The 13,175-nt window shown below is 29.1% G+C and overlaps 1 protein-coding gene across 4 annotated transcripts in view; it reads right to left on the reverse strand.

Annotated features, from left to right (window-relative positions):
• The window catches only part of LOC122500724 (WASH complex subunit 5), a 182,912-nt gene that overhangs the window by 126,191 nt on the left and 43,546 nt on the right, over positions 1-13,175 (reverse strand). For 3 of the 4 annotated variants that reach the window (XM_043609793.1, XM_043609790.1, XM_043609792.1), the window contains exons 9-10: positions 7,691-7,913; positions 6,408-6,436 (exon numbers count right to left, since the gene is read on the reverse strand). In XM_043609793.1, coding sequence (XP_043465728.1) covers positions 6,408-6,436; positions 7,691-7,913 — 252 coding nt within the window. Of the gene's footprint in view, positions 1-6,407; positions 6,495-7,690; positions 7,914-13,175 lie in introns of all 4 variants that reach the window. The other variant, XM_043609791.1, reaches the window with a different exon arrangement.

A 13,175-nucleotide genomic window follows, 5' to 3' on the forward strand; every position in this document is an offset into this window, starting at 1 on the left:
AAAAGGTACGAAAAATTGGCAGTGCAAATGGAAAACAGGTAAACTTAATATAATTTTCAATTTTGCTTGTTAAAAACTCTTTCATAATTATTAGAATATTTTTCAAATAAGACTATTTGTCATATAAATAAAGGGAAACTATAAAAATACCTAAATTGATAACATGTTTTGCTAAAATCGTAGGGTGGCTTTTTCACCCCACCAGGTGGTGCAAAAAAGCCACTTACAGTGCTTTCGTAAAACTCTTATAACTTAGTCCTTTCATGAGATAAAAAATATTTTCGTCAAGAATTTTCAAGCTTAATAACTAAACTTTCAATAACAATTGGAAATTTGAGAAAAAAATTTTAAATACAGATTTTACAACATCAAAAGTAAAAATGTGGCTTTTTTACCCCACTCTACCCTACTTTTTTGATTATCAACTGAGAAATATAAAAAAATTTACCTTAAAAATGAACCATTCTTCATTTTATCGGGATTTTGAATGTTTGTAACTTCGTTGGAGAAAACCCGATTTATGCCAAATTTTTTGAGCATGTTGATTGAAGCAATATCTTCCTGCTACTAAAATTTCGCGATGGGTTTTGCACTAGTTTTCAAAAGAAATTGATTTAAAAAAATTGTTTATTTTGAAGGTTACAGACAAGTATTATAACTAACTTGAAGTTGGTTTGCTACTTGCAATAAAAGTCAAATTCAAAATAAAACGATTTTTTTAAAGTCAGTTTAAAACAAACCAACTTCAAGTCAGCTATAATACTTGTCATTAACCTTCAAAATAAACAATTTTTTTAAATCAATTTCTTTTGAAAACTAGTGCAAAACCCATCGCGAAATTTTAGTAGCAGGAAGATATTGCTTCAATCTACGTGCTCCAAAAATTTGGCATAAATCGGTTTTTCTCCAACGAAGTTACAAACATTCAAAATCCCGATAAAATGAAGAATGGTTCATTTTTAAGGTAAATTTTTTTATATTTCTCAGTTGATAATCAAAAAAGTATTTAAATAATAATAAAGTGTATTTAAAATACTTATTATTTAAATAATTCTGATTTACGAAAATTAAATTACTTTGTCAAAAAAAATTGTTAAATATGATCGATTTTTGACATTTCATACATAAACTTAAATAACATATTTTACAGTTTATTATAAATTATTTGATACTTTTATCAAGTTCAAATCACAAATTAAGTCTTTAAAAATAAATATCAATCGCTTTTTTTATATTTCTTAAAGAGATTACTCCTTTTTTAAATATTTTGTAATGCCTGTCAATGTAACCTTTTTTCATGTACTCTCAATTTATAATATCTTTTTTTATATGAAATGAAATTATTTTTTACAAATCATTGTGCATTTCGTAATCCCAAAACATATAAGAATATTTTCCCGAAATATTGAAATTTTTTATAAAGATCAAAAATACATTAGGCGAAATAAAATGGTTTGACCCAGTAACTTTAAGAAAAAAAATATTTTATTAAACATATAATAGGAAATAATAACAAGAACACAAATAAAGCAAAACAATTTCAGAACACCGTGAGCCAATTGCGCGCGAAGCGCGCAACATCAAACGGAGCGCGAAGCGCGGAAGAGAATGTGTCCGCGCTTGCGCGGACAGATTTTTTTTATAATTAATTATTCTTTTTAATATTTTAATATTTAAAATTAATGAAAATTCTAATGTTTAATAAAATGCTTTCAATATTAGAAAAGCAATTAAACAAAATTTTTGTCAATTAAAAATATTCCTTATGCGTTATTTCTTACTTAATTTTATAATTTTTAACCTGCAATAATTTAATTTTTACAAAAAAATAAATCCAAAATTTTCAAAATAATTAAATTTTTTGCGAAAAATTAAAATAAAATCTTTTAAAAAAGTTTATTCTTTCGCAAAATTTAATTAGAATAATATTTAAAATATTTAAATTTTTATAAAGAGTTTTATCAAAATTTCTTATAATAATTTAATTCTTTTGTGAAATGTTATTAATTAATTATGAAACTACCCAGTAAACAAAAACTAATTGAAATAAATTAAAAGGAATTCACAAAGAGTTTTAGTGAATCCCGGTTTGTGACAAATACGAATTGGAGCTATGTTGCAATTTTCCTGAATTCGTCAAACTGTATTGAACTTCCAAACCTTCTATTCTTACTAATTCAATGGACAAGTTTTGGGGCCTTTAATTTTTTTTAATTCGTCAGCACGAATTCAATGCATGCCTTGGTCATTTCTTACGAATGCGAATTCGTTTGCACAACTTCAAGCAAATTAAATCGAATTCAATCGAATATACAAAGAGCTTGAATGAATCCCGCTTTCTACCAAAAATGGTCATAACTTCGTTAATTATTTACCGATTTTTATCTTTCTTTTTTTAATTCGATGTATTTTTTTACGCTGAATCCAAAAATAATTTTATATGTTTTCAAAATACAATATTTTTAATAATAAAAAAGAAAATTTTTTTTAACAACAAATTTTTAATTATTATTTATCATATTTGACAAAAAATTCTTTTCGTACATATAATTCCATTAAATTTAAAATAATATTATGACATAAAAAAAATAAAATTATTTACTTATAAGTGTGTAGCATTGTTGTATTGATAGTTGAACAGGCGTGCATATGTGAACCTGATGCTACAAGCTTATATATAATTAATTTTAATTTTTTTATGTCATAATATTATTTTAAATTCAATGGAATTATATGTACGAAAAGAATTTTTTGTCAAATATGATAAATAATAATTAAAAATTTGTTGTTAAAAATTTTTTCTTTTTTATTATTAAAAATATTGTATTTTGAAAACATATAAAATCATTTTTGGATTCGGCGTAAAAAAATACATCAAATTAAAAAAAGAAAGATAAAATCGGTAAATAATTAACGAAGTTATGACCATTTTTGCAAATTTGAACGGCTGAATTCAGTTGTGGCGGCGAGAATCACGCTCCTCCGGGTACCCCCACTCCGCCGTTCAGAGGTTGAAAAATGGATACATTTACTTTTACTTGTTATAAATTTTAAAAAAATGCACAAAACCTTATGTTTAATTTTTTTACATAAAATACATGTATCAAACTGTAAGTGGTGCGAATTTCAATAAAAAACATTAATAATTAACTTGTCAGGAATTTTTTTTTAAAAAAAAGTTAACTCTCCACCTCTTGAAGTTAGATCGGATTTTTTTTTGGAAAAGTTTTGTGAAAACAAATAAAATCAAATGCCCTTGACACGAAATCGATAAAGTGAAAATTGGCTGAGTTATTCCATTTGTTTATGTCAAAAAAACATACCGTTTTTTAACGTCTATTACTATGCACTTAAATAAAAAAAATCAATTTCCCATTTAAATGGAACTAAAGTTAGACTCCTTAACTGTACTCTCCAAGAAAAAAAAACGAAATTCGCAGGTCCAAAAGTGGGGAAATTCCGTTGAAAAATTACATGTTTTTAGTTAACAAATGGAATTATGCATAAACTATTTACCCGATCAAGTTGAATTTTTTTGGGATTTATTCAGCCTCGCAAGGGGAATATTTCTGGGAAGTTAGAAACAAATTCGATAATTATTAACAAAGTTATTAAACAATTAAAAAAGTGCTATTTTTAATGGTTTAAATTCATTTGCAACTAAACTAATTAAGCTTTTTTAACTTGCGACCAATCATTTGAAAGATATTTCCAAGCTCTATAACTTTCAATCACAACTTTTTCCCCTAAAATTTAACCGGAAGCAACAGTCATAGAAAAACCATGTTTTTCGAACTTTGGCGATTGTTTACACCATTTTTCGCAACCGGAAATGTGGTGCAAACTATGGGGCTTTTATTTGGGGCCCTCAAACTACAAGAAACTGCTTCGACTTTTCATGTTGCACTTATGTGCACTTTTTGCACTCACCGACTGGCCTATCCCATCTTAAAGTAATATACTACTATCGGTGTAAAATGTAAAGTCAGTTGGCTTTGACCGCTTATATCTTGAGTAATAAAAATCGCATAATATTGAAACAACTTGGAATCAGTAGCTACAACATTTCTACGTTACTGTAGAAAATGAATGAAATACAAAAAAATTATTTCGAGAGTTATTAATTTTTGAAGGGAAAAAGAACATGTTTTTTGGCATCATTTTCACAGGGTCTACTTTGGTAACATGTAACTCGTTTAATAAGAGTCCTATGATGTTCCTGATTTTTTTCTATGTTCCATAAATCTTTCTGAATAATGTTATTTAAACAAATAACCGTTATTATAATAACTTTGTGAGATATTTAAACGAAATAGTAGTCATGTTATCTTTGTTGGAAATTAAGGTACAAAGATGAGACAAAGTACACGTTACGGAGAATACGACACTTATTACGATTCATCAACAAAAGTTTGGAAAAAAAATTATTTCAAGAAGTTATTTGCAAAACTATTTTCAGCTTTTTGCTTTACTGCACCATTAGCGGTAAGGTGCACACAATCATAAACCATTTCTCATAGGCGTCAACATTTTAAATGCGATAAACTGTATTATTGTAGACATGAGCAGGTAAGTGAGGACTTCAGGTCACTTCTACCCAAACCTACATAAAATTTTGAATTTCTTAAGACAGGAAAAATATTTTGGGTGTTTACACCTCTGTACATCCTTAGAAACCAGATCTTTAAAGTTATAAATCAGTTTCAACCACAGAAAAAAATGACCAAAAAAAAGGTAGTAGTGCTAAACTTGGAGTCTCGGACAAAAAGACTTACAGTAGTATGCACCTGACTGCTAATGGTGCAATAAAGCAAAAAACTGAAAATACTTTTGCAAATAATTACTTAAAATAATTTTTTTTCCAAAATTTCTTTGGCGAATCGTAAGCAGTGTCGTATTTTCCGTAACGTATGCTTTGTCTCATCTTCGTACCTTAATTTCCAACAAAGATAACACAACTACGGTTTCGTTTAATAATCTCAAAAAGTTATTAAAATAACGGTTATTTGTTTAAATAACATTATTCAGAAAGATTTAAGGAACATAGAAAAAAATCAGGAACATCATAGGACTTTCATTAAACGAGTTATATGTTACCAAAGTAGGCCTTATTGAAAATAGTGTCAAAAAACATGTTCTTTTTCCCTTCAAAAATTAATAACTTTAAGGGGATGTCAAAGTCGATTGGATTTTTGCATTGAGCTTCAATGGGAAAATCGCATCGACTTTGACATCCCCTTAAGAAAAAAATTTTTATTTGTTTTTAATTTTTTACATTAATGTAGAAATAAATTACTTACTGATTCCATACAGTTTCAATATTGTGCGATTTTTTTTATTCAAGTTACAAGCCTTCAAAGTCAATTGACTATACTTTTTGAACCGATAGTAGTCTATTAATGATTGACGGACTTTTTCTTTCCGTGCATTTAATTATTATTTTCCCGTAGAAATTAAAATTCTTCAAAACATTCAAATTCAAACATTTTTAAAATTCAACAACTTATATAAGAATATTATTAAGGCGCTCTCACAGCTAGTAGGCAGCATATAAATTTGAATTTACTGTCTCTTTCACTCTAATTGATTTTCTCTCTTACTCCAATTACTGCCTGCGCAGGCAGGCAGAGCTGTGAGAGCTCCATTATAAAACATAAAGATACCAATCACTCCGAGTCTTCGACTCGGAATATAAAATATTTCGAAAAAGTTAAATTATTTACAAACATTAGGTATAATAAAATTCGTTGCACGAATTCAATTATTTTCATAAATAATAAAATTTTTCACAGGATTTCAATTATTTTTAATACAATTTTTAATAAATTTCTCGAAAAATGAAATTATCTTCAAAAATTTTGTTGCAAGAATTTAATTACATTTCACGAATATAATGAAATTCTTCGTTGAAATTCAAATATTTTCAAAATCTACTATTTTAATAAAAGTTCTTAAAAGAATGCAATTATTAAAAAAAATGTAATAAAATTCATTGCAGGAATTCAATTATTTTCATAAATAATAGGTAAGATTCTTTACATTATTTCAATTATTTAAAGAAAAATTTGAAATAATTCATTGCAAGAATTCAATTACTTTGATTAAATAAATAAAATTCTTCACAGGATTTCAATTATTTTTTATACAATTTTAAGTAAATTCTTCGAAAAATGTAATTATTTTCAAAAATTTGATTAAAATTCTTCAAAAGAATTCAATTATAAATTATTTTTAAAAATTCATGCCATAATGCTTTTAATATTCAATTATATCTAAAATTTTAACTGATATTCATTTTTAAATCAATTTTTATTGAAAAATTCTACAAGAAAAAAAAAAAAAAAAAATTTAAATTTAAATTTAAATTTGCCATTTTGAAATAAGTTCTTTAAAATTGTTTAAAATACCTTTAGTCTTTCATTCAACTGTCCATAATCTTTGATTTTATCCTTGTACAATTTTGTTGGAATGTCAGTGAAAAAGTTTGTTTCGAGATGCACGATTTAAATATAAAAATAAATAATTTATTGAATAAATAAATGTTTCTCGAAATTGAATTATCATAAAGAATTTTATCAACAAAATTGAATTTTTTCGAGGAATTTTAATAAAATTTTCAAGAATAATTAATTTTTTCGAGAAATTAAATTAAAATTGTAATAAAAAATTGAAATCTATGATGAGTTTTATTATTCATTAAAATAATTGAATTTTTTTAAAAAAATATAATTTATGAAAATAACTGAATTATTGCGAAGAAATTTATAAAAAATTTTGTAAATAGTTGAACTCCTGTGAAATTTTTATTATTTATGAAAATAATTTAATGTTTGCTTTTATCAATTTATAATAATAAATTCAGACATTTTTTAATAAAATAAAATCGAAGATGATTTAAGGTTAAATATTTTCAATGATAATTATATGTATGTATTTGCAAGCGATAAAAATCTAAATGTTTATTATTCAAAACATAAATATATTTTTAAATTAAGATGAAAGTTATGGGACAGGGTAAAATTAATTACAGATAGGTAATATATTATATTAACGAAAAAATTTTGGTTTTTTCATTTCAGATGATCCAGTCCAGAAATATCCTGCTCACCGCAAGATGCTTCGCTTCGAAGAAGCTCCAGCAAATTCTTTATAGAAGTTTAAAAAAAATTCAAAGTACCCTTTATATTCAAAGTACCCTTTATATGTGCATTAATTTTTAAATTGAAATACTCAATAGTTTTCTCAGAAAAAATTCCTAAAATATCGACTTTTTTCGGCTGTCTAACTTGATTTAACCGCTTAAAGGTATAATTAAATTTGTGAAGCCCTGACGGAGTATTTTTTATAATTATTATAAATTTTTGATGTTAACGTTAAAGCGCGAAAAAGAGCATAACAAAATGATTTTTTTAAATGGCTGCTATTTTGCTTTAAAAGGTTTTTTTAAAATTCGGAAAACGTCTAAGGCCGTTCATAAATTACGTCACGCTATTTTGGACTATTGTTCTTTCACTTCGCGCCGATAACGGCTTTTCGGCGGGAGCTGGGGTTAAGAAAACTTAACCCGCCCACCTCTAAATATATCACGTAATTTGTGAATGGACCCTTTTATGAAAAAATTTGCCATTTTGAAATAAGTTCTTTAAAATTGTTTAAAATACCTTTAGTCTTTCATTCAACTGTCCATAATCTTTGATTTTATCCTTGTACAATTTTGTTGGAATGTCAGTGAAAAAGTTTGTTTCGAGATGCACGATTTCAGCCAAAATACCGAAAACTGTTTCAGGAATAATTTGTAAAACTTGTCGAGCAAAACTTTCTAATTCCCTACTATAATATTGGGAAACTGAAGATAAATCTGCACTTCGAGCTTGATTTACTCTAAGAAGAGGAGTCTCTAAAGCTGACGCCATCTGAAAAATTAAAAATATATTAATAAATTGTTTTTAGATGCTAATGTAACTTTTATCATTTATGTTATTTCGCTATTAGACTTTGAAATACTTGTTTTCTCTTATCACTAAGTTAGCATGTGAGCTTCAGGTAATCTTAAGCACATGTTATTCAGTGGTCACGCGTTCCCATTGTAATGTATACGGGACCACCACATACGTCACCACCATATAGTTCTACACAAATCAATTAGAGCTTATATATTTATAATATTTAAGCTTATCAATTTTTGATTTTTTTATAACGCTATTCGATAGAACGCATATAAAAACATAAGAAATGATGATTGATGGATTTTTCTATTGATTTTTAAGTACCGAAATAAGTCCTCAAACTTCATGCCAAAATTTTGTACATTTGGGTAAAGGGTTAAACCTCCTCACAGGAGTGAGGGGGTTGGCATTTTAGTTTTCAAAAAAAGTGTTGTAGGATGTCTATTTCTATGTTTTCTGGGTCGATAAATCTGAAAAAACCATCCAAAATAAATTCGTCTCCTCCCTAACCCTCTAGCACTGCTATACTACCCCTACCCGTGTGGAAATTGCCTTGTTTAGCCTTGTTTAGCCTTGTTGTAAACAAGGGATTAGAAAGGCCCTGGCCAGTTTTTCTCGATTGAACAAAATTTAAGAATATTTAACTTTTTATAAACTTTTATTTATGTAATAGTTATTACAAATATATTTATATTACAATAAAAGTATTATTTAAAAATTTTTTTACAAGGTATTTACCAATAATACTGACGAAACCCTTATTTAGGGCAATTTAGAGCATAACTTGCAAACGCCTTTTTAAAATATAAGGCATTCCCCAGAATATCTAGTTGTAGCCCTAAATAAGGTTTTAACCAGCATTACTCGTGAATGCCTTACAGAAATTCTGTCCTTAGCCTTAAATAGGGCTTTTCCCAGAATCCCTCGTGTATGCCTTACAGAAATTCTGGCCTTAACCTTAAGTAAGGCTTTTTCAAGAATCCCTCGTGTATGCCTTACAGAAATTCTGGCCTTAACCTTAAGTAAGGCTTTTTCAAGAATCCCTCGTGAATGCCATATAGAATTTCTGGCTTTAACCTTAAGTAAGGCTTTTTCAAGAATCCCTCGTGAATGCCATATAGAATTTCTGGCTTTAACCTTAAGTAAGGCTTTTTCAAGAATCCCTCGTGAATGCCATATAGAATTTCTGGCCTTAACCTTAAGTAAGGCTTTCGTCAGAATCACTCGTGAATGCCAAATAGAATTTCTGACGAAAGTCTTTAAAAGGGCTATCACCAGAATCACTTGTATATGCCATATAAAAATATGTAATGGCGAAAGCCTTAAAGAAGGCTTTCACCAGAGTCACTCCTGAATGCCATTTAGAATTTTTGGCGAAAGCCTTAAAAAGGACTTTTGCTAATATAGAATTCCTGGAGAATGACTTAAAAAGGGTTTTCGACAGTATTACTCGTGAATTTCGTACAGAACTTTTTATCCAAGGCTTATTTAGAGCTTTGGACAATATTACTGGTGAATGACATTTAAATTTTCTCGTTATAGTCGCAGTTAAGGCACTCACGAGAAATTCTTTTAAACGCCTTGTACCCGTAGGTTAGGTTAGGTATGTGTCAGTGCGAATTTTTTTTTTTTCTTTTCTGTTCATTTATCCCTGTATTTGTTGTAAGTTTTATAATTATTACTGTGTACAAATAATTATGCTTTCAAAATAAATGGATAAAAGTGAAAACATCCTGTAAAAACAACTTATGGGAATTCCCCAAACATATAATGAGCGAGTAAAAGCAAACCTGAACAGCAGGGGTTCTAGGTATCTTTCGATTTTTTCTAACGTACCTATTTCGATTGCAATAAGTGAGAGAGATAGAGAGTATTTCCTCTGCTTTTGGAATGTAATATTTCTCTAAGCGATGACTCTCCGACCTCCGAAATGGTCGAGCGGTTTAAAGCGTTTCCCTTGCATCCCCTACGTCATCAAAACCAGCGTTTGCGATATATAGTTAGGTGTTCGAATCCTTGCGTTAGAAACTTTCTCGATATAGGCATAGATTTAAGAAAGTTAAGTTACGATTTAAATAAAAAATAAAATGTAATACTGTGTGTGAGTGTGTAGTTCTTCCAGCTTCAAAACAATAAATTAAAAAAATAAATATTTCCAATGATCTGGATTTAACTTAAATTTTTTTTTAATTTATTTATTACATTCCAATTTATATTGAAATAATTTTGTTTGCATAAAAAATTTTAGTCTTATTAATTGCAAAAGATAAATAGGGTATTACATAATATTACATTTTAATTGAATTTTTAAACTGAAATAATTTTTTTTTAATATAAAGGCATTCACGATAAACAATAAAAGCAATTACAAGAAATAAGCAAGGCACTAGTCAGAAAATAATAAAATATTGGACAGAAAAATACAAGGTACTAGCTAGGAAAAGACGAGGCATTGGCCAGAAAAAAACAAGGCAATGACCAGAAAAATACAAGGCACTGGGCAGTTGACCCTATTAAAGGCAATCTCCAGAAACAGCATTACAGCCTTGCTAGATACTCGCCAGTATAATTACGGTCTCCTAACTCGCCAGTGCCTTTTGATTCTTAAGGAAGATTGGCTAGGGCCTCCCCAATGCCTCGTCGTATTTTCCACACGGGTAGTGGGGGGTTGAAATTTTTGGTTTTATGAAAAGTATACACACACAACCCCACACGACTTTTCAGCTAGAGGGTGAAGGAGGGGGGGGGATTTATTTTTGGTGGTTATTTTCGGTTTCAGCGATCCAAAAAACATAGCAATAGACAATAGACTCGACTTTTCCTGAAAATTGAAATTCCAACCCCTCCAGGGGGTCCTAGGGGGGTAAATAGACGAACGAATTTATTTTAAATGGTCTTTTTCGGTTTTAGCGACCCAAAAAAATAGGAATAGACATCCTACTTTACTTTTTTGAAAATTTTAGGAAAATGAATTAACATATTAATGCACATTATTTGTGAATCTGAGAATTTTTTATCGTATGGTTTTCGGTACATAGTCGTCCAAACTTTGTATTTTTCTTAAGGTTTGGACTGTGCCAATGACCGCCTCGAACAAAAAACTGACTATTAAAGTAGCGCAAAAATTCAAACAAAAATCAAGTTTACAAATTAGCATATCGCAATCTGCATCAGCTGTTCATGCAATAACTACAATGTTGCCACGTCGCGTCTCTAACTACGAAACACTATATATTTTCTTCAAACTATTACTATTTTTGTTAATTTTTTATTATTTATTAGTCATAACATTAAGAATATTATTTCAAAATGTGATTTTTATATTATAAAGTTTGTCTCTTTTTTAATATTTTAAAAAAAATTTATTTTTGACTAGCCTCCTAGAACTAAACTCTTTAAAAATTATTTTTTATCCCACATGCACAAAAATGGCGCTTTCTGATAGCAGACCCTTATTGCTTAATATACTATTACTCCCTGTCGTCTGCTATCTGAAATCGACACTTTTGTGCATTAGGAATAAAAAATATCGTAAGTAACTTGAGAATAAAGGCATCTAATTTGTTTATGATGATTTTTGTGACACGAGTGGAGGTGGAGGGCGCCCTCGAACTCCACTCGCGTCACAAAAATTATCGTAAACAAATTCGATGCCTTTGTACCCTTGTTGCTTAATATAGATACTATTGATATAAAATCATATTTTCGAAGAATTCTAACTAGATAAAATTCGGAAAATAATTGAATTTAAAGAAAATGAGAATTGTTCCATGTGAGCAGAAAGCGTAATTTGAAAACAGAAAATCATAAGTGCAAGAGAGATAGCGCTATCTGACCATCTCTCTTGCACTCATGAATTTCTACTCTCGGTTTTATGTTTTCTGTTCACTTGGGACTGCTCCCTAGAAGATTCGAAAGTCGGTTATATACGTATCCCAGCTGAAAAATCTTGTACAAGATCGTGTACACGATGTTGCACAAGACCATGTACATCAGGAACACTGACCCGAACAAAGAACATGAACAAGAACGTGTACATTCTTGAGTGGCTTTTGAGTTCGAGAACATCTAGGCCAACATGCACATGTTCATGCACAAGTTCGTGTGTGTATAACTTTGACTGGTTCATGTTCATGTGCATGATCATTCAAATACTTTAAAGGCTGCGCAGTAGTTTTCTAAGTGTTTTACAGCTGCGCAGTAGTTTTTTGCAACTTCAGTCAGAGATTTCTTTTGATTATAACTAAAAATTTTCTTAAAATTTTCTTAAATTTTAAACCTAGAAACAACGGTTTTTTAATACACACAAGAACACATGTTCGTGCATGAACAGGTGCATGTTCGCATAGATGTTCTCGAACTCAAAAGCCACTCAAGAATGTACACGTGCATGTTCTTGTACACGTTCTTGTTCATGTTCTTTGTTCCAATTTCTTGTACAAGTTCACTTGCTGATCTTGTGTAGGTTTGGGTCAATGTTCCTGTACATGATCTTGTGCAAGATCGTGTAAACGATCTTGTACAAGATTTTTCAGCTGGGATATATACCCGATTTTAACATAATTTTCGACGATTGGCTAAACCTCTAAATTGACAGTTTTTGTGCTCGGTCATTTAAAAGCAAGCATCAAATGATATCAGGGTTGCCACGCAACCTGGAAACTTGGAAAACCTGGAAATGTCAGGTAATTTTAGGAAACCTTGAAAAAACCTGGAAAAGTCAGGGAATTTTGCTTGGAAACCTGGATAATTGATATTTTCCAAAATTTATTGTGTTTGTTCTTGAAATTTAAGTTTTGAAAGCGAAAATAATGCTGTATTTTTCTTTAATGCGGTTTAATTGAGAAAAGCACAAGATGTATTTTGTATTTAACAAGTTCTTCTTTCAGAAATGTCAGTTCAGGTTGTTGAATATTATATTAACCAATCGCGTGATCAGCTACAAAGGAACACTGTCATGTGATTGGTTAAAATTACTTTGTCCGGACGATTTTATTTACCTATACTGCGTAATTTTACGTAACTTGTGACGCGACCATGATATAGATATACGCGACTGTGCAATCATATGTTTGGCAGTAAATATTTTTGCTACATTTTGAACCTTCGAACTTTAAAATGTAAAGTTTTCTCTTTTATCTTTTTTCATCCCTTGTAAATAAGTAAGTATTTCATGTTCAATTTAATTGTAATTCTTGATTAAATATTTGATTGAAATTTTTTATATAT

The sequence above is a fragment of the Leptopilina heterotoma genome, unplaced genomic scaffold, assembly GCF_015476425.1.
Source record: "Leptopilina heterotoma isolate Lh14 unplaced genomic scaffold, ASM1547642v1 Lhet_190, whole genome shotgun sequence".
NCBI lineage: Eukaryota > Metazoa > Arthropoda > Insecta > Hymenoptera > Figitidae > Leptopilina > Leptopilina heterotoma.